General features: G+C 37.6%; 1 protein-coding gene across 2 annotated transcripts; it reads left to right on the forward strand.

Moving 5' to 3' along the window:
- The first annotated feature begins 3,550 nt into the window (after positions 1-3,550).
- On the forward strand, positions 3,551-26,450 carry LOC136764368 (guanylate-binding protein 1). 2 transcript variants are annotated; one of them, XM_066718364.1, is made up of 18 exons: positions 3,551-3,694; positions 4,106-4,319; positions 5,881-6,005; positions 8,697-8,806; positions 9,505-9,692; positions 10,059-10,274; positions 11,636-11,829; positions 13,483-13,545; positions 14,625-14,814; positions 15,518-15,645; positions 16,278-16,387; positions 16,661-16,851; positions 17,417-17,659; positions 18,785-19,065; positions 19,491-19,691; positions 20,899-21,001; positions 21,456-21,649; positions 23,256-26,450. In XM_066718364.1, the coding sequence occupies exons 2-18, from the start codon at positions 4,136-4,138 to the stop codon at positions 23,385-23,387; spliced, it is 2,853 nt and encodes a 950-aa protein (XP_066574461.1). In that variant the 5' UTR covers positions 3,551-3,694; positions 4,106-4,135; the 3' UTR covers positions 23,388-26,450. The 2 variants fall into 2 exon arrangements, with proteins under 2 accessions (XP_066574461.1, XP_066574462.1); XM_066718365.1 differs by having other exon boundaries at positions 14,628-14,814.
- Positions 26,451-26,715: the final 265 nt, after the last annotated feature.

Here is a 26,715-nt window from a genome sequence, read left to right on the forward strand (position 1 = left end):
TTAATTATTTTATTTTAATTCCATATATATTTAAAATATAATGGCATTCAAATGGTGAATTTTGGGGGGGCTTTTAATTTAAATCCATACAGTTTATAATTTACTTGTGTAAGAATTACTAGAATTGATCAGCTATATTGAAATTATCCAAATTAATTTGTTTTGGCTCATACAGGGCCTATGTGTATCTGCCTTTCCTTCTGTGTCTTGAGAAGTCTGTAGCCGACAGACTATCTGATTTCCCTTGAAATGAGGTAAACATGACTATATTGATAATGCACTTTTCTGAGAGTCGTCTACAAGGTCACAGAAGTGGTGAGGTGGAAATGTAGCAGAGGGTTTGACATATTTACTCATTAGCTATATTGTTGATTATTCAGTAGGCAGTATAATCTGTTAGCCTTGCATGTTCATTGATTCTTCCAATTTATACACATATATAGACTTTTCTTTGTTCTCGTTCGAGGTCTCAATCTATAAATAACCATACATATATTACTCATAGCTCAAAACCTTTGTCGAGTCCAATGATCCTCTGTATCTCTGTCACCTGTTTCTCCATATTATTTTATTACCATTATATAATAAATATCTCATTGATTCACTGTGGTCCTGTGGATTTCTTGCACATCAGATTTCTTACACTTGTTTTCTACAGTGTTTATGAATATGAACTATTACATACACATACACACACACACAAAGACAAAGACAAACTTAATATTTATACATATATATTCACAATCACCATCAGTCCATATCGATCCACTGCTGGATGAAGGCCTCCCCAATATGTTTCCACTTGTTTCAATATACAGCTTCTCCTGTTATTTGAAGCAGACATCTTTCCATGCTTCTTTGTATCGTCTGCAGTTTCTGTTTGCATTAAGTGACCAGGTTTCACAGCCATAAGTGAACACTGGTAGTATGTACTGAGATTATATTTTACAAACATTTCTAGGCAACATCAACAAGCTTTTGACAATGTTTTATATAGCACCTCAAACCTCTTAGATAAGATAATTAAGCTTTGGGACTTCTTGTCAGTTTTGTCATTAAAACCAGAGCTGCAGTTGAGAATCCACTTCTTAGACAAACTACATTAAAATGTCAGGTTAAGAGAGCATATTCTTACCTTTCCACTGGTTGCAAATCTGTAGGGACATCTGGAAATAAGTACAAACAAAAAAGTGCAACCAAGAATGGAACTGAACAGTTTTGAAAAATATGACCCATAATAAAATAACATGAAACCAAGGATGTGTATTGTGATCATATTACAAACAGCTGCAGAAGTCATTATTCAATTTGATAATTTCTCAGAAATTTTATAATTATAATTATAATTTTATTATATTTTGTTATCCATTCATTTTAATCATACCTCAGAGCATGGTTGCAGCACCATTAGTTAAATTAAGGGTTCAATTAAGTAATTGAGAGCTCAGCTGGAACCAAAACCAGCATGGTAGGTGGTCCTCCAGGACAGATTTGATAACCATTGGTCTAGTGCATCAACTGCAAGGGATTTTGATTGAGCTTGCACTGTAAATATGATAATTTAAAATAAGTACACTTTACCTACACATCAGTTTACTGAGAGCAAATGATCACAAAACCCCCCAAACAGAATTATATTGTGCTTTTACTATTCCTGCAATTGCTCACTAACAAAACAACACTAGACATCAAGCGATGTTATGGTTCAGGCAGGAAATTTCACTTAATCTCACACACACAATGGATAAGCCCATCGACTACCACAGAAAAAGAACCTTCAATGCATGGCAAGACCAGCGTATATTAACTCGCTCAAAAACAGCTTCCCTTGCAGTGTGTTTGGACCTCTACCTCCCCAGCTCTCATGCCAAGGGGGGAATGGCTGCTGCACTGCCCTCTGTCCACAGCTTGACACTGGCCCGGCATGAAAATGTTACCAAATTACCAGCTGCATTTAGACACATTACATCATTTTGATAGATTCTCCCATACTTTTCTCCTGGAGCTGAACATTTCAAATACATGAATCTCCATTTCTGATCTGAACAATCTCTGGTTTAGATTTTATATTTGATGGTTGTTTTTCCTCATGTCAACTACAGTTGGCACTTCAAGTTACATTTTCAACATATTTTTGAGGTTGTGGTAATAGCAGAGAATACAATGACCATTGTTCTCTTGAGTTGAGTGAGCCCCTTATGATTAATGAAACAATAGATGTAGTTAGTTGTTGATTCACATGATCAGTAAACTACTTTGAGTGATAATCCCATGAGGATTAACTACATAATGAACTAAGTATTCAGTCCAGTCACTGATGAAGGCTACAACGATGATAAAACATTCAATGTTTTTAATCAAGACAGTAAAAATGAAAACAAGACCAAAGCAGCCCCTGCTTTCCTCCAGGATTTGGGATGTGAACTATTCTTAAGGTAGAAAAGATGGAGCAAGAATGTCTGTGTGAATTAGTGACTAGACCTGGGCTTTCCAAACATGCTATATGCTTATGTAGGAAATAATTAATGAGGAATTTCTATCATTAGCAGACTACAACCCAGATGGGTGTATCTGGGTGGAGAAAAGGCAATAAAATCAATTGTAACAGTTTACATGATTGAATGTTTTACATACAATTTGGGAAACATTGCACTTCCTCATACAGGGCCTTCCTCACTGCTCATGTGCTTCATTGTTGAGGGTGTAATTCTCCCAATAGATTCAGGTAAATAAGTTTATTTTTACTGCTGTAAATGCTGGTGGCTCCTGATGCAATTTTTATTGTTCGTCATATCTGTAACCTGGAATCAAAACATGTTAAGTTATGATGATCTGCGATTGTTTTAAAACATAGCACACAGCAGTTTTACAATTGGGTTAGAATTTATGTGATTGCCAGATGTACACTTCTTCCTATCTTTGCCTGGTTTGCATGAGTTTGCCTTCAAGTGTACATTATGAAATAGCACGCCATGTTGGTAGTGTGTTTTAAGTTAAAAGAAAGAACAGACGCTGTCTTGTGTGATTCACATACACGTTTTCTAGTATTAAGAAACAAGTTTGGACCTGCTCCCTGTGAAGAAAGGCGTCATTCACACATACCTGTACTATGACTAAAGTACATACATTGTGTTCAGTTTTTGTCCCCTATACATACAAACATATATATGTCTATCTTTTTTTACAAGATGTAAGTAAGCTTAAGAGAAAACAACTAAATCTATATTAAAACAGTTTGAATGGAATACACATTATCACAGTATACAGTGTCTTCCTTCTTCTACCAGAACACTGAATTTCCCTTTAAATACAGTAGCTCTTCTCATTGACGGCTGCAGGTTTTCTAAGATGCTTGTGCTCCTAAATCTAACAGCTAGCAGGGTTTTAGTTTGCTAGTATTAGCGGGTGCCTTACAGTTTTAATGTAACCCGACCCCCTAGTCATTCTGGTTGTCTGTTTAAGGAAATACTTGATGGACTTTCCAGAACTACATGCAACAACAGCAACAACGTCACCAATGGTTTCGCTTTCAGTTTCAGTCTGAGCCATTTTGAGTTGTGCAGCTGAAGGCTATAGTCATTTACTATGAATGCGTGTTGAAATAATGATCAGTTAAAGGAAAGGGCACACCGACGGTGAAAAAACAAACTTTCAGTGTGATTTCCAGCTGCAGCTTACAGGACTCGGTGACAAGGTTAGTGTTACTAGCAAAGTGTGTTTTAGTAAGTGTGATATGAAACAAAAACTAACAACGTATGTATACAGCATGCAATCGGAAGATGAAAGTAGAGCTGTTATTTTAACGAGCTGTTCATGATCACATAAAGCATCATTTTTTGAGTAAGACTAGTGCGTTGATGCCGGCATCAGTGCGCTCTTACATGCTGACTTGTCTGAAGCTGCACCTATTTATCCATGCATTCATGTATCGCTGTTTGTGTAACACAGTCGAGAGGAGGCCATGCGACCCATCGCGCTCGCTTGGTGTCCATTCATAACTGAGTGATCCAAGTGTGTTTCATCTGCATACAGAACTGTAGTGGTTGTGAGTGACAGTTTATATTTTAATGCATTTCTTTTTTAATGATTTTTCTCGGGGTGTCAGCGTTTCTGCACACTGCTTGGCAATCCGGTGATGTCATCGGTCATGGATGGCCCGGTGTGGCTGGTGCAGGTTTCCACGGACGGGGCAGTGAGAGTGAACCCCGCAGCGCTGGGCACCCTGGATGCGATCTCCCCGCCCCTTCAAGTCATCAGCATTTTTGGGCCCCGGCAGACTGGGAAATCACACCTCCTCAACTGCCTGGCAGGGAGAACAGGTGAAACCCTCTTCTGTGTGATATTTGATGGATTGGGCTTAATATGCAGTTACCACTAGACGTTCTCTGATAAGCCCATTAAGGAATTGGTTGGTTGTTGAAGCAAATCCTTGCCCTCATGGTTAGCTTTGGTCTTGAATTCTGCAAAAGAGGGGCATAGATTGCACAAGAATTCATGGCAACATGAGGGTTCATACTGAGCATTTAATGTATTTTGTTTTATTGAAATACAGTGAAATAATATAGGTAAAAAAACAATAATAAAATAAAAACAACAAAACACATTTTAATGATTCTGAATTGGTCTTTTGACTACAAGTTACTACCCATCTCTTCCTTTTCTTATATACTTTATTTGATTTTTTTAAATGTATTACTTTATATTACTTCATATACAACAGATGTATTATTTTATTTATTGTTGCTTTGTTTTTTCATTTTTCAAACTACACTTTATCTGCTTTGTTGTGTACTTTACCCTAAAGTTGCACCCATAGGTTGAAGTACATACAGGACTGATATCTCCTGATGCAACATTAAATACAGATGGTCTCAGAAATAGACTCAAGTGGTCGATATAGCTTTATAAATGTAGGAGAACCAAACGTGTTAGTAAGGAATTTGATCTTGAGGTGAGCATAAAGCGGCAGTAAGCCTCTTGTTTGTGAGGTACAGAAAGTGGATAATTGGATAGGACCTAAAGAACTGGGGAATAAATAGGCAGCAGAGGTGAATGGCATCATAGAACCTGATTTGAGAAGCTAGAGCTTTATGATGGGTTCATTGAAACGGATTTTGAAAGCTGAGATTTAATTAGTTTGAGAGAAGCCTGTGGCAAACAAACAGTAGGCATCACATATCTGATTTTTTAATTCGAGTTGCAGTTTTGGTTGCAGTGTGGCCTTAGTTTAAATAGATATAATTAAATAACAGATAAATGCACATAATAGGATATGTAAATTCATAAGAAAATAAAAAAACACCAGGATGTGTCTAATTCTTGTTTTGTCGTTATTATTTTTTAACCTTTTGAATGCACGTGGGAATTTGCAAAATAATAACAGAAACAAAAACATATTTAAGTTTTTCTTTCATGCAGTAGTTTATTTTGACTGCTTTAGAATATTTTTTATCTTCGATTTTCTGAAAACTAAACCTTGGCAGCACAGTTGTGCAGTAGTTAGTGTTGCTGCCAATCTTGGTTCAGTTCTGGCCTTAGGTGTCTGCATGTGGACTTTTCATGTTTTCCCCATGTGGGTTTTCATTAGGTGCTCCATTTTTCTTCCCAAAGCCATGCTTTTTGGGTTGATTGGCTACTGAAGTCATGTGTGTGTGCTGCCCAGCAATGACCTGGCGTCCTGTCTTGGGTGTACCCAGCCTTGTCCCCTGTGTCCACTGTGGGTTAGGTTCGGGCTCATCGTGTTATTGAAAATGGATGGTTGCATGAATGGTTATAAACTAAACCCTTGGTAAGGGAATCCACTCTGTGTGTAACACACTTCCCAATTGAGCTCTCTGCCTATTTGAGATCATTGAAGTACATGGTTTGTATGTTTTTCAGGATTTACTGTCTCAAATGACACCTCTCCCAAAGATCCAGGCATTAAGATGTGGTGCCTGCCTAACCCTCTAGACAAAAAACAGACCCTCATATTACTGGACACAGAAGGCTTTGAAGAAGACTGGGTAAGAACTACAAACTGCTAGGAGCTGTAATCTGAGAACTGACCCACACAAACTCCAGTGACATACAGTGGCTCTCAAAAGTATTCACCCCCCTTGAACTTTTCCACATGTCATTAATGTCCTTAATGTCAAAGTGAAAAGACAGAGAATTGAATGGATAAGTAATCACCCCCCTTGCTATGATACCCCTGATTGAGCTGTGGTGAAACCAATTGACTTTAGAAGTCACATAATTAGTTGAATGCAGTCGAATTAAGGTGTGTCACATGATTTCAGGTTAAATACACCTGAAATCCCACAGCTGGTTGGTACAATTCCTAAGAAGAACTACATCATGAAGATAAAGGAACATTCAAATCAAATCTGGAATAAGGTTCTTCGAAAGCACCAATCAGGGGTTGGATATAAGAACATTTCCAAGGCATTGAATATCCCCCAGAGCACAATAAAGTACATTATTATGAAATTGAGAGAATATAGCACAACTGTGAATCTGCCTAGATCAGGCTGTCCTCAAAAACTGGCGAGAAGGGCACTAGTCAGGGAGGCCACCAGGAGGTCTGTGCTAACTCTAAAGGAGTTAGTCTTCCATGGCTGAGCTGGGAGACACTGTGCATACTGCAACAACAGCCTCACAAAAGTGCTTCACAAAAGTGGCCTTTATGGGAGAGAGAAACTCACATAAAATCTTGGCTAGAGCTTGCCAGAAGGCATGTGGGAGACTCTGAGACCAAGTGGAGGAAGATTCTATGATCTGATGAGACCAAAATAGAGCTTTTTGGCCTCAAACTCTGGTTTGGTGCAAGCCTAACACCGCACACCATCCCTACCGTGAAGCATGGTGGTGGAAGCATCATGCTATGGGGATGATTCTCTGCATCAGGGCCTGGAAACCTTGTAAAGATAAAGAGCAAAATGGATGCAGCAAAGTACAGAGAAAACCTGCTGAAGTCTGCAAGAGACCTGGGACTTGGGAGAAGATTAATCTTACAAAAGGACAGTGACCCCAAACATACAGCCAAAGCCACACTGGAGTGTCTTAAAAACAAAAAGTTCAATGTCCTAGAGTGGCCCAGTCAAAGCCAATTGAGAATATGTGGAAAGAGTTGAAAATTGGTGTTCACCAAAGGTCCCCATCCAACTTGATACATGAGCAATTTTGCAAAGAAGAATGGGCAAAAATATGCAGTGTCCAGATGTGCAAAGCTGTTAGAGACTTATCCACATACACTCATGGCTGTAATTGCTGCCAAACGTGCCTCTACCAAATATTGACTGAAGGAGGTGATTACTTATGCATTCAATTATTTTCTGTTCTGTATTTGTAATTAATTTAGAACAATTTGCAGATTATATTTTTCACTTTGACAATGTGGACATTTTCTGTGTTGATCAGTGGCAAAAACTCCCAATTAAATCCATTCTGATTTCATGTTGTGACACAATGAAATGTGGAAAAGTCCAAGGGGGTGAATACTTTTGAGAGCCAATGTAAAAACAAACCAATATGTCCCAATTTTAAAAACTCCACTTTTGACTCATGCATACACATACACTCAACAAGGAAGAGGAACCAATTTCTCCAATAGGTAACTGTAAGCTGGACACAATTAGTATGTGAATGTAAGAAAATAAAATCACTCAAATTGCAAAGTTTTCTTTTGCCATGTCAGTTTATATTTACTAGTTTCTAGAGAAACAGATTTATACACGTCAGGCAATTTCAGTATACAATAACTCCAAAACAGGGTACATTGTATTACACTTAAAAGTAAATAAACTAAACAAAAAAACAGCAATTAAAATAAATAAATAATGTTATGTTATTTAAACTCTGATTTATAATGTTCTTTTTTAAACCATTATTTTCATGTTATGTAAGCTATATGTGTAGCTTCTACAGTTCTTTATTAATGCTTCAAATAGTAGTCTAATAGTGTAGCACAAGGAGAACATTCTCAAAAGATTGCTTTTTAAGCATTTGTTTAATTTCTTATTCAGCTAGAATTTTTTGTAAAAGTGTAGTTATAGCTTTCTGTTGTTCCTTACCTTTGAAATTCCCTTTACAGCCAAGTCACAAGATTTGATGAGTTTCCTCCTCACTTCTACTTTTGTTGTTGTTTTGTTTGCTTTTATAATATATATTTTTTTAAATATAATCATACCACTACCGTCACATTTGTGGCACTAAGTTGCATTTTCCACATCCATTCAATAAATGTGATGACAACGTGCGCTTGATTTGTTTACTGTGTTTTCAGCACGACTTTGAGATTCTCCGCAGTGTAGGTTATTAAACTCAGCTCCTGGATGGCTGCATTGTCTTGTGAAGTTAGTATCAGCCAAGCTTCCGGTTACTTAATTGGCCTCATTAGCTGAATAACTGCTGTAATGTAACATTTTTCTCTAGGCGGAAAATGATATTCGAAGTAGCACAACTTGAGTCAAAACTATATTGTAAGCCATCAACTTTTAAAAAACGTCGTGTTATTTTTAGGTATTTGTAATTGGTCATATAACTAGATTAATTAACACTTTGGAAACCAGTGTGACATATATGACTAGTAAACGGGGATACATTACCCATGGTGCAACCCAAAATGGGCCCATGACACCAGGGACGTTGTGACTCTCCAGGAGCTGCATTTGATACTGTAGATTGTCTGTTAACTGACTCCTCTTGTCCTGCAGGCTGTTGGTGAGGCCTGCTGCCCCATATTCATCCTGTCAGTGCTGCTCAGCTCTGTCTTCCTGTACAACACTCAGGGCCCTATCACATGCGAGGTCCTCAACAAGCTGCTGTATCCTTCTACCCACGCAGGCTCAATACATTGCACGCTGACAATTACAAGAGCCTGGTGACACTACCTTTCAAGATGAAACTGCCTTGCTCCCCTAGATCCTCTGAGCACTCTCTCAGTCTTTATTTTCCTAATGAGTGATTGTTTCTTTTAAATGTGCTTCTTTAACAACCCTTGTACGTCCAAACCCAAAACATGCATTGCCTTCTTGGTGTCAAAGTATAACTGCAGTTGAGCATTAGATGTGTATCTTAAATAAGCCAACATGAAACTGGATTGAATAATGGAAGGAAGGGGGAAGCAATCTGGAACTTCTAGTAACTCTAAATTGTTGTACATATATATTTAAAAAGGTTTTAATAAGATAAAATGTTGATTTATTATTTATTAATTTGCCAGACACCTTTATCCAAAGCAAATAATACAATTTAGAAGAGTGCAGAATAGTCAATTGCCAATAACGTATTTACCACATTATAAAACATAAGGACATAAGGAAGGGTTCAAAGTGTATCAATGGATTGTAATGAAGAATGAGCAAAGGAAAAATCAAGGAGCACAATGGCCATGGCAATATGAACACCCAGAGGGTTTTTTGAGCATGTCTCAGGTTCTTTCTAATGGCTTTATTGGAATTTGTTTGTTCTGCGTTTAAACTTAAAGCTTTTGGTATTATTCCTTAACAAGTCTTGTCGCAGTCATGTGGTCGCCTTGCCCAATCAGGTTCAACTTCCTTCCAGTGACTGGCCCAGCGAGAGTTTCCTGCTGTCTGGGGTGCTTCCTGCCTTCATGTGGTGTGTGCGAGACGTTGCCTTGGAAATGGAAATAGATGGAATCGAGCTGCTGCCTAATGATTACTTAGCCTCCATTTTAAATGAAGGAAGAGGTAATGATGAACAAAAATGATCAGATTCCCCCTTCACGGTAGAAAATCTCTTACCATCTTTTTAGATTGGATGATTTATAAGTAACTGTTATGTGCTTTCTTGTGATAGAGGGTGCCAGTATTTGTGACGGCTGGTATGTGTTTATAGATGTGCAAGCCAAAGCATTCTGCAGAGTTCTACTTCAAATTGTTAGCTGATTGGTCTTATCAAAGCAGATAAAACCTATATATCAAATAGATTCTTATTCACTGAAATTTGGGAAATCTTGATGATGATCTAGACATAGGTGAATCAATAAAAATTAGATAAGCATGACAGTTTTATGTAGACGTGACTAGGCAATTGATTTGTTGTCTATTTTACAGATGACGATGAGTCTCCAACCTCCATGATCCAGAGACTCTTCCCTAGCCAGAAGCTCTTTAATTTCTGCCTTACACATGGCAGTGGCAAAGACATCGAGAAACTCCCCCACAGACAGCTCAGTTCTTGTTTTATGGATCAGGTAGAGGTCTTAAAAACAGACTTGCTCCGAAGTGAGCCAAAGACCTTCATGGACGCTGCGTACATCAGTGGGAAAGGTAAGCAAATTCGAAGTAGGGTTAGAGAGATGCATTAGGTCAGAATATAAGGCTTTAAAGTGAGCAGAATATCATATTGCTCCTTTATGTGTAAGCTTCCTCTAAGTTTGCCTAGTCATGAAGCTGCTCAGCGTTCACAAGTTTCCCAGCCAAAACAGTTTACAGTGCCCCTCAGCAGGCAGGAAGCGTTTCCAAAGTCAGATTTGTAGCTAAATTATGTAGCTGTATTCAATATTCATTCAAACATATTGCAGAAGCAGCCTTTATGTCCTAAAGCAGAAATAATAAGCTCCTTTTGTTTCACCCAGCTTCCTTGTATCACTCATCATTTATCACTTAATCACTGAAACGACTTGTTCTGTAGCTCAGTCATTATTAAGAAGAATATCTTGCTGCATTGCTGGCTTTCTAGGCTAGCAATTTGGGCATGTGATGTAATTCTCTCTAAGGCACACCATTCAAAATGTTACGTCTTGCTTTGCTTACAGAAAACCTCCCATTAGGCGGCCTGATTCAATGTGTAAAACGGAGACCAAAGTAAAAAATATATGTAATTGTATGGGTGTTACCTGTTAGGACTTTAGAAGAGTTCAATAGGATATATGACTCATGCATTTTTCACAGCATAAAGAACCACATCGACACAGCCTGCTTAAGTATGAGGAGAAATACAGGCAAACACAACCAAGTATGAGTTGGCACCATAAAAGTTAATACGCATTACTTGAAGTCGAGAGTTAAATATGAGACAGATTTTATTAAGTGAAATTTGTCTTATTCCTGGATGAAAATGGTGTGCATCTAAAGGTGTACTACTCCTTACTGCAAGTAGCCTTATTACAAAAATGTTCTTGCATTGTGTTTTGCAACGTCCAGCTGCAGTACCTATGACACCCTGTCTTACCATAAACACAAGACACGGAAAGTGTATTTTGGGGTTTGAGGACTTAGCTGGTTAAATTTCAATAGCAGCTGTTTAACAAATCTGCCCCTTCTTATTCACATGGAATAATCCTCAAAGTCTCGATATTCCTTCCCATGACTTGTATTGTATGTTGACCAGTGTACTGAATTCTTCAAGTTACAGGTTTCTCGACCTACAAAACAAAGAACCAGAGTAAATGTTTTTTTACAAACATGGCACATGAAGACCGATCTGAACTATCTGTGATATTAATATGTTGGTGTTTACTTACTGTACAACCTTAGGGCAAACAAGAAAGACAGGTTCTACACCACATGTAAAACACTTTTGCATCATCTTAACACTAACACTGAATTAAACCATTTCAATTTTAAGATGATTGATTTGGGTTATGCCAAATGATGGATAATGTGACAAGATCTTTGTGTTTTTCCAGAGCTGCGGGTGATGCTGGAGCATTTTGCTGATAATTTGACTAGAAATTCTGTGATCTGGCTGAACAAGGAGAAGGAGGAGATTGAGTTGATGGCCCAACTGTCCATAGGAGAAATGGAGTCCCCCATGGATTGGGACTGCTTTCACACAGAGGCTGTGGTGGAAAGTCCTTCATCAATACCTCATCAAAGCTTGGTAATGCATTGTAGAGCTATTATATCTTGGAATGTGTGAATTAACATATCTTAAATAAAATGAAGTGCATAGACCTGGGTTGGCCAAGGCTGTTCCTGGAGTGCCATAATTATGTCGGTCTCGCTGGATACCTTGAACACATGGACATTTTGACTAATTAAGCCCAAGAATTGGCTCAATTAAACCATTAGCAATTTGTTTCAAACTAAATCCAAGTCACTGAGGCTCTTCCGGATCTGGGTTGGCCACCCCTGGCATAGACAAACTAGAATCACCTAGCAACCGAAATTAAAAAGTGAATAAAAGTCTTTCTCAACACTATACAATTTATGTCTCCATCGCAGTTGGAGCTTTTCAATCTTATAGATGTGGTCCAGTGTCCCACAGTTTTTTATGTAAATCTCATTAAAGGAAACCAAGATAAATAGCGGTTATAAAAACACTCGACATTATACTGATATTTAAACATTTTATTTATGTCTGAGCCTCTCCAACACGGTAATATCAATCTTTTAAACACAGTACTTTGAAAGGCCTAAAGTCACATTATCTTTGTGAAAGCATAATTCAAAACTCTGTTTCTCAGGCTATTACAGAAACAAGTGATAGTCTGGATGCAATAATAATCCCCCAGTACTTCTTCTGGGAAGAAGAATGAATATGGAATATCTGTTTCATTAAAATTATTTTGTGCAAGTAGCAGAAGCAAATTTTCAGAAATTAATTGTATTTATTAATTTGTAAGATAGTAATCACTTTGAATGTAGTAATTATGGATATTTATCCATTGACCCAGGTGATGAGACAATTGAATTGCATGCCAACAATGCAACTATTTATATAATGTCATTTGTATATAACTACGTACATCATTGGTGTATGTGGATATGAGTTTTTAATGTTATATGGTTATTAAAAATATTATTTTTGCACAGTGCAAGCAGGAGTAATACGCAGTGGGTATCCTTGGCAACCAGACTCTGTTTTGACTGCACAAAAATATAGTAAAAGCCAAATAGACAGATTTGTTAAGATTTTTGGAAAGCCTGGAATAAAATCTTACTGTCCTGGAAATTGAAATACAATGTCAATGAAACATTAAATACCATAGTTACTGGTATAAAAGCAAAGATTATTTATTATAGTTGTTAAGTACTATCATTCCTGCAGTTTTCATGATTGTGTTGATCCATTATGACACAGACTGACTCAGATTGTGAACTGAAAATGATGTAGAATATGCGACAGAATTTCACATAACTACACGAAAGTGTGTATAGACTGTGCACAATGACATTTTTACAAAGACGCGGTTAATGCAGATGGAAGCATGGATGGATCCAAAAATAACTGTAAATCAATTGAAATCAATTTTTAAAAGATAGTGGAATATGTATTTATACATTTTCATGTCTGTATCTTTCTATTTGGGAAGATACATATGGAGTTGTAATGCTGCAACTTTGTCACTTTGGTCTTGTGAAGCAAATAATATTCACCTGAAACATCTGTAAGCACTCTCTTGTAAAAGGAATATTATGCATTGAAGAGCTTTGCTGTTGCTTTAAAGATGTACATGCTTCTATATATGAATTGTAATCTCTTGAATAATTTGGGGTTATACAAGTCTTACTTCCCCCTTGTCTTTTCCAGGATCCACCCCCAAGAGTACAGGATCAGCCTAGAAAACAGCCTCTATTGGTCAGGACCTCCTTGGTAATGTGAGACTATGTAACATTGTATGTACGATTGCGCTAGACATTTAAAAACTATGGTTCATTATATTTCTATTGTAAGGTTTTCAGAATATAACAGGATCATATATGTTGACTCATATGTCTGGTATGTGAAGTTTTACGTCTGAAATTACATAGGCAGCAAGATAAGAGATGGCATGTTCTTTGGAGATTACATTATTTTCCACAGAGTTGAAAGGCAAAACTGTTTTTCAAGCTTATCTAGTTTACAGCGTTTAGTTGGCGAATGTACTGCTTCGTGGTGAGATATATAGCAGTTAACAGTTTCACCCACACAGAGAATGAAAACACAGAAGAAAATTATGTTGAGGTTAATGAATATTTTACACCAAAGTTTTATTAGTGTTAATTGTCTTGAGATCTACCATTTCTTATGTTGTTGTTTCTCTAGGTGATTCAGATTAAGTTTGAAGAAATAAGAAAAAAGTTAGAATCTGTAATGTTAACATTTCTTAAAGGGAGTAATTTTTTATTTTCAATGTAGGCAATTAGTGCTTTATTGTGCTTTGAAAGTAACTGTAAATAATATTATTATAATTATTGTTTCCTTCATAGTGGTATTGATTGCTACTAATCCACCACTAATCAGTCATATTCTATGTTTATGACACCCACGATATGAGAAGTATATATTACTTACTTGTTTTATGCATGAGCAATGACCCAAACCAAATACCATCTGTTTATTTCAGGAAAACCCTTATTTATTAGTCACCAGCATGGAATTTGAATCCCCTGCAATTTAATCACGTGTTGTTCGGGTTTTCATACTCCAGTGCAATTGTGATACAATATTACCATCATAAATGTCTGCCAGACAAAACACAACAAAGGACCGTCAGTCACTTCTGCACACTAATCAGATAAATACGTAAAAGTATGATTTTGTATGGCTCTTATTGTCTATGGAATGTGAGAGTCAAAAATTCAACACAATAGACGCTGCCTTTTATTTAAAAGGACACATTTCATGGTTATATTAAAAAGAAAAAGCACAGTACACATTTACAATTAATGGTCTGTGTGTTTTGTGTGCAGAAGGGCCCTGTGGAGATGCCTGCCCCTGTGTGTCTCATTGAAAACACAAAGGGAAATGAACTGAAAGTCAACCAGGAGGCTGTGGATATATTGAATGCCACAGAGCAGCCGGTGGTAGTGGTGGCCATCGTTGGCTTGTACCGCACTGGCAAGTCCTACCTGATGAACAAGCTGGCGGCAAAGCAGACAGGTACGGGGGTTCTACTACAGTCACAGAGGGATGGGACAAACAGGAGAAGCTTTAAAGTATGTCATTTGTGAGTCTTGCTCGTTCCCTGCTGTGTTTATATGTGTCCTGCTTGGTTCTCCATTCCTGTTTCCACCTTTATTGTTGCTTGCTGACATGGCAAATCCAGATGACTATATGTGGGTTGAGAAATGCCATCAGTAAAAGAGAAAGAGAGAAATATATTTTTTTTCAGTGTACTGATTCAAATTATGTATGAGAATGAATTTCAAACATTTCACTGCTTGAATGCTTGAACATTACCATATTTTGAGTAATAGAGTAGTGGAACACCAGCCAATAATATCCTAATACTATGTACAAACAGGCTCCCAAGTCGCACCATTAAATGCCAGTATAAGACATAATCAAGGGATAGCCTATGTACTGAATATGACATTTGCTATTATATTACTAGACTTCCTCACATAAACATGCTAACTTATGTTTTATGATTGTTTGTTTATTTGTATATTATTATTTGTATCCTTATACTGTTGCATCTTTAATGAGCTTGCAACCTATGTCATACATTTCTGGCTTTGGTTGTAAAATGCTCTTAAATGATTCAGTGGTAGTTAATTTTAAAATGTATGATTGAACTCAAAATGCTGCCAAAGGGAGATATCCTGAAATATCCTCGTTTTAAATCTTTCGGGGGATGCAGGTTTCTCTCTTGGAGCGACAATCCAATCCCACACAAAGGGCATCTGGATGTGGTGTGTTCCTCACCCCTGCAGGGACAACTGCACATTGGTCCTACTGGACACAGAAGGACTGGGAGATGTGGAAAAGGTAGGATGGCTAAGCTCTAACCTTCTCAGACAAGGAATGATTTGTGCCAATTCAAGAAGCAAATGCAGCACTTTTTAAATAGTGTAGAAAAACCTAAAAGTGCTTGATTTCATTAATGATTAAATAAAAAATAATAAACGTTGATTGTATACTATTTATCAACTAATTCCATAAATTACTATCATCTGTCTGTTGTTCAATGTAGTACTTGTTTTGTTTTTAAACTCTGGATTAAGCACTGAAAAGGCTGAAATATGATTGGTTCTTAATAGTAGATAACATAGAAAACAAATATTTAATTAATCTGTCTTTAAAAATATATATAAAAATCTTGTGAAAGCTAAAGTGGGGCCTTTTGGCAAAACCTAAAAAAGTCAATAGTCCACAAAATGTAAAGCTGTCAATACCCTAAGTCAACAGGGCCTGGAGTTCAGATTTTTTTTCCACCTCAACTGTGGCTTACCTAATTACCTAATTAACCATTTATGCACTATACTGAACCAATTAGGCACAGCTTCCATGTTGTGAGCAGGCGAGGATGTAAAGAGACCTAGAGAAACCTCCAGGACCAGACTTCTACATCACTTGCCCACGTGACTCTGAAAAGTGTGTCCGTTCTCCTCTTTCCCCAGGGGGATCAGAAGAACGACAGCTGGATCTTTGCTCTAGCTGTCCTCCTGAGCAGCACCTTGGTCTACAACAGCATGGGCACCATTAACAACCAAGCAGTCGAGAGCTTGCAGTATCCTTTCACTGGCCAAGGGGCTTGGGGTTGTAGGGTGATGGTGTAGTATTTTGCAGTAGACGGTAGCAAAAACATCACAAAATATAGCAAATACCATGCTATACATGTCATAACATCATACAATTGGCATATTTTTCTAAAGAAGGGGCCATACATTGAGTCACTGTCTCTGTAAGAACTGAAGCACAGTAATCTCTTGTGATGCACAGCATATAATATACTAATTGAATTGTATTTGTGATGTTTTTCATTCTTAACTGTAATCAATAGCTATGTGACTGAGCTGACGGAGACTATCAAAGTGAAATCTAGTGGGGAGGTGGAAGATGCCTCTGCAGAATTCATGCGTTTTTTCCCTTCGTTCGTGTGGGCTGTGCGAGACTTCCACCTGGAGCTCTTTCTCGATGGGAAAGCCATTAGTGCTGACGAGTACTTGGAGAACTCCCTCAAGTTAAAAACAGGTGAGCTGAAAGGGATAAGTACTTTTCAGTGACAAACTAAACCGAAACTGCCTACTCTTCAGTACTTTCTTCTCCCTTCTTCTACCCTTCAATTTCCTTCACAGATTCGATTTCTTCCCTCTCCCCTCTACTCGGCCTCAAGTTCTTTGTTTCTTCGCATTTGTCTTTCTCACCTCTGTCACTTTATCCTCGGCTTTCATTCTTTCTGCATTACAGAGATTCTTTCCTTTTCAACATCTGTATCCTCTGTATCAGCTGAAGCCAATGGTGTAATCCTCTGTTTAAATGTTTTTACCTTTGATTGCTGACATTTTCCTGTAATGATACAAAATAAATCAAAGAAAAAGAGGAAGGAACAGGCACTGGGAGATGTAAAATGCATTTGGGAGCTTAATATGTAATGTAATACATTTGTGATAAAATGGTTTCCTCCATTCTTTTTTTCTGCTGTGTTGTGTGATTGTGTTGTAAAAGTGACCCTTTACCCAAACTGGCAAGACCATTGGTTAGTTTGATTTCACATAAAAATTTAACAAAAAACTAAATCTCTTCTGTTTTCATTGAGGCATCGGACCAAAAAACGCTCTCTATAATGCTCCCCGTGAGTGTATCCGGAAATACTTCCCATCCCGGAAATGCTTTGTGTTCGATCAGCCTTCCTCCAAGGAGAAAATTAAGAAACTGGAGGAGCTGCGTGACGATGAACTTGACCCTGGGTTTGTCAAGCAAACAAGAGACTTCTGCAGTCACATTTTGAACCACTCTCAGATTAAAACCATTAATGAGGGATTCAAGGTTACCGGGAGATGTGAGTACAATCTGAAATGTGCTATTGGAACAGTCACAGAAATAAAACAGGAAATATTATGAATGTTATAATAATATGGACCATTGCTAAGTAGTAAAAAAGGAAAATTCAGTGGACCACAGGTGTTTCATTGTGTTTTAAATTATTGATAGCAAATATGGATGAAGGCTTATTAAAGGTTATGAATAATTATGTATTTCTTGTTTGTTCATATTGTTTGTCCAGAAGGTAGTCACACTGGGTAGTTTATTCAGCATGGCTATGAACAATGTGAGCAGAAATAACAAGTGCAAATATCACAGAACAGACATGAGAGAATAGGCAGAAAGTAAGGAATGAAACTACGATGCAGAGGGTATCTGGAGAAATTAGGCTGCCAATTTTAATTAAAAAATATATTTTTAAGGCTATTCACATTTTGCATTCTTCATGTGTGTTTTTCTACAAGTTGGGATGATCACATTTTCCTGGTTCGGGGATGATAGCACTATAGTGCAGCTTTAGGACACCTTTTAAGTTCCTAATAATCTTGTTATCTGCTACCTCTGTGACCCCTCTTGCCGAGCTTCAGCACACAGCTAGATCAAGAGATTTTCTTGTCACAGCTTTCTCTTTATGATTCACATTGGGGGCTCAGACTTTGAAAATCCTTTATCCAACAATTGAGATAATCCACCACAATTTTTTTTTTCATACGATTCATCATTTAAAGGGCTTCTGACGTCCAAAGCTTTCCAAACTGAGATATCGCCATTACCCACCAAATTTCCTTGTTAGTATTAAGAGCCTGTAGTGTCTCTGTACTTTATTGCCTTTTTGTAAAGAAAATGAAATGCAGAAGTCACAATTGCTCTAGAGAAGGCCTAGGAACTAGCTTTCTGGGATTTTTGAGGTAAAATAACATGTATAAGCATACTTTTACAAAGCAACAATTAAATGCAAATCAGGATCAGGAATTTACAAGTTTTCACAATCTTTAGAATCCGGGCGATTTAGGGTAAAAGGGCTGGAGACTGTCACCCTGAATGATCCATTTCCAAACCCATGGACCAATTTGATCATGACCGGAGTTGGCCTCTCCTGCGATGTGTTTAAATGTTGTTGTTGTTGTCGTCATTGTTTCAGTGTTGGGGAACCTCACGCTGACGTACGTGGACGCCATCCGCAGTGGCAAGGTGCCCTGTCTGGAGAGTGCCGTCTCCGCTCTGGCTCAGATTGAGAACTCTGCGGCAGTGGAGCGGGCCCTCTCTCTGTACAGGCAGCAGATGAAGGAGAAACTCAGTCTGCCTACCGAGACGCAGAAGGAGCTCTCGGACGTCAGTGAGCAGTGCCTGCAGCAGGCACTACAACTCTTTATGAACCGCTCCTTCAAGGATGAGAACAATGAGTACCAGAGAAACCTCATGGTACATTTACAGTACAAATACCCTCTAACAGATGTATCTAAACTTGAAGCACTGATACTGATCAGTGTTTTTTAGAACTGAATTTTAAATACTGCTATAAGTTATTATAAACAAGCCTCTTGTGCCGCAACTGTATTTAAATCAATAACAAAACATGTCATATTCCAGCTGAGCAGTGAGACAATGTGTGTTGTTTAAGAAAAGTCAAATAATATCCTGGTCGACTATGTTATAATTTTATTCTGATATTGCTTACCAAGCACTAAGAGGTTTTTGATGCACATTTAAGTTTAGGATTCATTATTTTGCAGAGTTGAGGCCTTCACAAAAGAAAATGTATTTATTTAGCCAAAAGTATTTATTTAGCACGTTTGATATGTTGCCAGAATAAGATCTTACCTAATAGTGTTCACATATGTTGCCAGGTTCGTGTGGAAGGCGAGTATGATTTGTTTTGCAACGAGAATACAGCGCTCTCCCAAGATCGCTGCACTGCTGTCCTAATACAGCTTGAAGATCAGCAGGAAGAGGATGATTACCTAAAGCCTGGAGGTTACAGAGATTACAGGGACAATCTGGATAATCTGATCCAGCAGTACAAAGAGACGCCTGGCAAAGGGACACAGGTAGCACAAAAGATTGTAACATATATTTTCATTAACATGCAACCAAATGAGTGAAATGGTTTCAAGGGATGTTCTCTCATTAGGAGGTTATCAGGATGTTGGAAAGATAACATAATGAACTAATTGTACTGTATATGTGCAAAGTTTTTTTTTTTTTTGGAAGGGAGAATGTGGAAATATTGAACCATTTCACACATTTTGCTGGGAATCTGAAGTTAATGTATATAAAGTTGACATCCGTTAACCTGTTGCATGCAGATCCCATTGAAAACAAATTGTTGTGCCTTGTTCAACTCAGGCAGCTGTTAAGTGGTTAGTAAAATTATCCTCTTCAAATTGGCAGTTTCTGAATTGTCTAACTGACCTGATTAAATCTCCATACAAAAGTAGATAATTGTGTAATTTTCTCAATTAGTATTAAACCTCAGGTGGAAACAACCCATCTTACCCCCACCCTAGTGTAGACCTACTGAAGCCAGAGAGAGGGAGTAATCTTACTCTGTGTGGAATTTTACACTTCCCCAAAGGCATCTCTTGAATAGGAAAATGCGAAAGATGATGTTGTATTTAATTTGTAACCCAAGCAAGAGTCTTGCCCCATCTTTACAAAAGTAAATTATTTGAAATTATGTGCTTTAGAAAAGGCTTTTATGTGAATGTGAGTTTCTAGAAATATATATGAGCAAATGTTATTTTATGATTATTTCGTATGAAACCACATGCTGAGTATTATATTCTTGCAGGATTATTATTAATTATCAGTTTGGACAATCAAAAACTCAGCATACGAAACTTGTGATTCTACCTGATTACTACCTTAGGTTGCTTGTGCTTTTTTATTTGCTATCATCCAAAACTGAAGTTATAACCAATTAAAATGTACAAAATGCCATTGAAAATAATGGTGGAATGTTCACAAAATTGCAATCATTTCTACTCTCTAGCCAACCATCAGTGAATCATATGCCAATCATTAGCCCCATCGCCAATCAGAAAGGAGGATTTACAGCTGTTTGATAGTTCTGCTCATCTATACAATTCAAAGAACCTGGTGAACCAGGTTGTGCATTATTGTACTGGGTTGCGTAGTCAAACTACATACAGGAGTTATGATGGAAACTCTGTTGCTGTCCCTGTTGTATGTCTCGTAGCCTGCCCCAGCCTTCATCCTGACCCTCTCTAATGCATTGCCAAATATTTTTTTCAGGCTGCATGTGTTTTGGAAGAGTATCTGAAGCGCAAAGAAGATCTGGGAAGAAACATTCTTATGGCAGACCATGCTTTAACAGAACAGGATAGACGTATCAAAGGTGAGAAGAAAGACTAATAACTCACATTCTGGCCAGCCGATTTTAATTTGAACTCTTTGAACATTCTTGTGCAAGGCTATGGGGATTGGTGAGCATTGATTATAACCTGTAATTATATTCTGTTCTATCGCAATAGATTTGTATGGTGATGTTTAATGCTCGGTAATGTATTTAACCAATGTATTAAAAAAAGCTTAATTACTGCAGGCTTTTAGTTGTTCTTGATTGGATTGGATTATGGATTGTGTTCATTAAGGTTATCCAATGTTATTTGTCTGTTGTTCGAGCACATTGTGAGTTTTGTATAAACGTATTAGTTGTAATTCAACATAAACATCAACCATTTTGAGGGGTTCTCTTGTGAAAACTGGCTTTGTTCAAGTGTTGTCACACCTAATATCAGTACCTGATTCCATTGTTCATTTTCCCTTTCCTTTTTGTCACCCCCCAACAGAAGAGGAAGCGAGAGTTGAGATGGAGAAATATAAGGCAGAAGTTGCCAGACAACAGGAAGAAATGCTGAAGCAAAGGCTTGAAGACAAGGACAGAGCCTACAGAGAGAATGAGAAGCAGCTGAGGGAGAAAATGGAGAATGACAGGAGAGCAGCCCTGGACGAACACAACAGGATCCTTGACCGGAAACTGAAGGTATATAAACATTACAACCTCACATGGTCAGTGCAAAACCTGGCAAAAATGACACCCATATTCCATCAGTAAGTTAAGTCATGAAATGTAATAGCTCTGAATAATCAAAAACTGCCACCACATATACTTGAGAAGTCCCTTAAAGCTATTTAAACAGAATAAAGAATAATCCAAGTGGAAATAACAAGAGAAAATTGCACGGAGCGCTTGTAACAGTGCCCGCAACAAGCAGGAACTGAAATAACCACAAGGGCAGATGGTGCATTCTCTTCTTAATCAGAACAAAGACTGTAACATGGGTATTCTGAAAATATCATATTTAGCCCTATAATAATATCCCTCAAGAAACTCCAATTTTGTTGTATACTTCACTCTCACAAAACTGGGTTGAGACATGAGAAGGTACAATGTGTCTAACCTCATTTCAACATGTTCAGAATTGGAAAGGTATTTTTTAAATTTCAGTATCACACCTCTGCTGTCTCAGGCTTCACTAGCTTGGTATGCACAAAACACACAATACTCCCCTTAAGGAATCAAGGACTGGGCAACATAGACAGAGCTAACCCAAAGCTCCTCCCTACCAGAAGATACCAAGTTAAATCTTCAAATAAGACATTGCTCAAAATACAATATTCAGCAATTTACTAAATACTCTGTATATCCATGCTTTGAATGGTTACATTCAGTTATTAAACTTTAAAACAACTTGAATGGCAAAAAAAGCACAATTTATGGCCATTACTCTGTAGTCATGTGGCAAAACGTTTTATGGTCTGACGTAAAAATGCAAAGCATTATGTTTGGCACAAACGCAACACAGTGCATCACCTAAAGAACAGCATCCCTACTGTAAAGCATGGTGGTGGCAGCATCATGTTACGGGGGGGGTTCTCATTGGTAGGGATTGGGGCACTTGTCAGGATAGAAGAGAAAGTGAATCGAACGAAGTATACAAAAGGCAACAACCCAAAACACAGCCAAAGCTACACTGGGGTGGCTAAGGAACAAAACTATACATATCCTTGAGTGTCCCAACCTAAATCCAGTGAAACATTTGTGGCATGAATTGAAGATTACTGTCCATTAATGCTCCCCTGGGAAGTTGACAGATCTTGAAAAGTTTTGTAAAGAAGAATGGTCAAATATTGCCAAATCTAGCTGTGCAAAGTTGGTAGAGACCGATCCCAACAGACTCACAGCTGTAATTACTGCCAAAGGTGCTTCCACCAAGTATTAACTTTGGGGGTAAATACTCAGTTTTGTATTTTTAACATATATATTTTCACAATAAAAACTTCCCCCCCTTAACAGTGTGAAGTTTGATGTATAGATAAGTAGATAAAAAAATCCTAATGACGTACTGAGTCGGCAAAATGTGAAGAACAGTTCAAGGGGGTATAGATTTTCTATAAGCACAGGCATGAATATATATGTATATATTTGACGCAAGACACAAGAAATGTAATATTCACAGTTTGTTTTTTGTTCTTGTTTAGTAATGGAGGGTGCTCTTGAGAGATGCTGAGGGTTTTTCACTCGGTTACATATGTTATGGAAAATCTTGAAGGTCTTCATCACTCTTTGTCTCTCTCTTTCGGCGCAGGAGCAGAAAGCCCTTATAATGGAGGGATTCCAGGACAAGGCTTCGAGGATGGAATCTGAAATGAAATCCCTCAGGAGGCAGGTGCAGCAGCAGTCAAAAGGAAGCTCTGGATGGAATTGCTCAATATCTTAGAAAGAGGGGTCTCTTGTATGCTACCTGGATTATGTGGAAATATTTTGGTGATACAGCCAGTTTCTCACTGACTTGAAAGTGTTACATCAGGAGAGATCATGGTTCCTCTTTTAATTGCCAGTGCTGACATCACTCATACATTTTAATTTATATAGATATATACAGCTCTGGAAAAAATTAAGAGACCATTGCAAAATTATCCGTTTCTCTGGTTTTACTATTTATAGGTATGTGTTTGGGTAAAATGAACATTTTAGCTTTATTTATGAACTACTGACAAAATGTCTCCCAAATTCCAAATAGAAATATGAATGGAATGGAATGGCTGCCATACATGTAGAGATGCTGATTTAAGAAAAATTTGCAGTGGTCTCTTAATTTGTTCCAGAGCTGTATTTTCGCTGGAAGCATTTAACTTCCAACACAAGCTGCTTTCAGGACATAAAGAGCAGACCTTTTTACACCTATCAAATATGATTTGAAATATTTAGTCTACCAAAAACAGACTAATGAGATGCTATTATTGTGAAAGGACTAATGTGCAGGATTGCCCTCTAAATTTGACAAATTCAGAAAGATTTATGATTTCACAACAATCAATATTTATTTATTTTTATTATTATTATTAATTATTAATTTGTCAGACACCATTATCTAATCTGTCTTGCAAGGTTATATTTTAGTCGGACAGAGTTTCCTTGGCTTGCCAGGTGCCTGTGATATTATTTCTCCCTGTGCTGTTTGTTTATACCTTAGAAGTGTGAGAAGAAGCCTGAGCAACAATTCATATGTATACTGCATCTCTATGTAAAATCGTATTAGTATTTGGTTATGTTCCCAGATATCAATTTATTTTAGAGGGAAAAAGATAAAGCAGGGTGTTGAGGGCCTAATGTCCAGGTATATTTCTCACAGCCAAGCTTGCCTTAAAACAATCTCCTCTGCCCGTATTACAGCCTTTCACTCCTGAAACACAAAAACATTCTCCTTCCAGGATCCGCTGAGAAAATGAAGAGAAAATAATCAGGGTTTACTAACAATAACCTACTTTTACTCGTACTCCACTCTTTGCAGAGTTTAGGACGAGGCTTCAATACTGTGATTAGTACAAATGAAGCCAGGTGAAACCAGTCACCCATAAAGTCACCTTTATGCCAGCAACATACGTCCTGAGTCTTGAACAACACCCCACACCCAGGCATATATACATATTTATCTATCTATGTATAGTTCCTCCCACTTCACAAATACATGCTGCTTGGGTTCATCGGCTACTTGAAACTGCCCTTTAGTCTTGGGTGTGTGTAACATTGATGATTTGGTGTCCTGTCATGTACCCTGCCTTGCGCCCTGTACCTACTCACTCAGCTCACTCTGACCCTGTTCCAAATGAAGATGTTATTGAAAATGAATGGACGGATGTATCTAATCTGTAAAATGACACACTCAAGTTCAGTTCAGTTCAGTTAAGCAAGTTTGGATTTAACTGTTTAAACATCATCTAAAAAGATGAAAAGCAACAATATTTTACACAAATAACAAACATTTGACTAAGGCAAACTGATCCATACAGATGTCAAATGTTTAGGCAGCCTGCCACAGATCTTTCCAATGTACACAACTGCTAATGCAAGCTTATGACAGACATCTATACAAGTATAGAATGGTTTACTATTTCTTTTTAGCTAATGACTATAAGCATTTAGTAGTGTTTTATGAGTATAATGTTACCTAGATCTGCATCATGTTTTATTGGCTTCACTGAGTGTTTTGGTTTTCTTTAAAAATTTAGTTTATTTTGTGTCTTTATCTGCACTCAGTCTCTGAGACTCACACAGCATGTGACTGAATAGAAGTGATTGTAGTATTTTCTTTATTTGCTTTCATATTTTATGTTGACCTGTTGATCGCATTGTATGAAAAAAGCAGTGAAAGAGTTTGGCTTTTTTTTTTTTAAGAAAACCACAGTCTATGAAGTTAACAATCACATTAAGAGATAACTGTGTTCCTTGTGTTAGACACAGTTTAATTTAATTTGTTCCTTCCAGCATGTTTACATTCCAGTGTGGATTCTTGCCTTCACTCTGATTATAATTCAGTTTATTTTTTCTGGTAACCTAGCCCGAATATCTTGTCAAAGACAGATCTAAGAAAGGTACTTCTCAATGTAATCAGTATGACTGTGTGCAAGTTTTTTAAATTTTTTAAAATATTGTTCTCACAAGTGAAATATAAAACAGCATCACACAATCAGGCTGGTTTTATTTATTTTTGTATTGATTTTTAACTGCGTAGGTTATGGTGATATGGTCGGTGAGCTACACTCATTTATCAGCCTTTTCTAACATGCATTTCTTATAACTTGATATTCACATTTCTTAAACTGCTACACACACACACACACACACACACACACAAAGCCCTGTTACATCTATTACCCCCTTTTAGCGCCTACTCAAAATCCGCCTGTTCGGTGTTCACTTATTGGTCCTGCATAGGTATATTGGGAGAGGTGAAGAACTGGTATAAATCTTCTATATTAATATAAGCATTAGAAATAATAGCATGTATACAAACCTAGCAAATTGGATTTATCAAGCTAGCAAAAAGCTAACAACTCAGTTGTTAAAGGTACATCCTCTAGACATTCCTCTATCCGCTTTCACTTCTGTTTTTCTATGATAAGAGAACAACCCATACATGTACAGCCCACAGGTTTCTGCCCGTTTGCTTAGTGTCCATTTGTGGATTTCCTATTCTTCTTTCAAAGCTGAAGATGTTACCTCATTGTCCATCATTAAAGAAAACCGTGAGACCAGCAGTTTTTATGCTGTAACAGGAAGACATCTGCTTCTATGATGACCCCCCTCTCTCCAGAAAAACAGCCTACAAACTTTGCAGAACTTGCACCTTTTGAAGCTTTTTATTGGATAAACAGTCACAGTACCCTACGCCATTTTTCTTTTAAAACTGTACAAATTTCTGCTAAGAATTAAGTTTCACTGCGGGGTTGCCCCACGCACGTGATTCTTCCGAGCTTGTTAAATAAATATATTTATCCTCTGTGCTTCAAAGACTTCAATTATGTATGGGGCTCTTCAAGAGGTAATCAGAACTAACCCAAATTGGTTGAATTGTCAATGTTCTCCCAGTATGAAGGGGCATATCACATGTTTTGATATGTTTTGCTAATTGTGTTTGAGTCTGACTGACCTTCAGCACTTCTTACTTGCTGTTTTGGCCATAATTCACACTGCTCTCTGCTGCTTTATTCTCAAACCATTTAGTTGTCTGTAGCTTGACAGTGGGCAGAGGGAGAGCGCTACAA

This window comes from Amia ocellicauda, chromosome 12 (assembly GCF_036373705.1).
Source record: "Amia ocellicauda isolate fAmiCal2 chromosome 12, fAmiCal2.hap1, whole genome shotgun sequence".
In the NCBI taxonomy this organism is placed as follows: domain Eukaryota; kingdom Metazoa; phylum Chordata; class Actinopteri; order Amiiformes; family Amiidae; genus Amia; species Amia ocellicauda.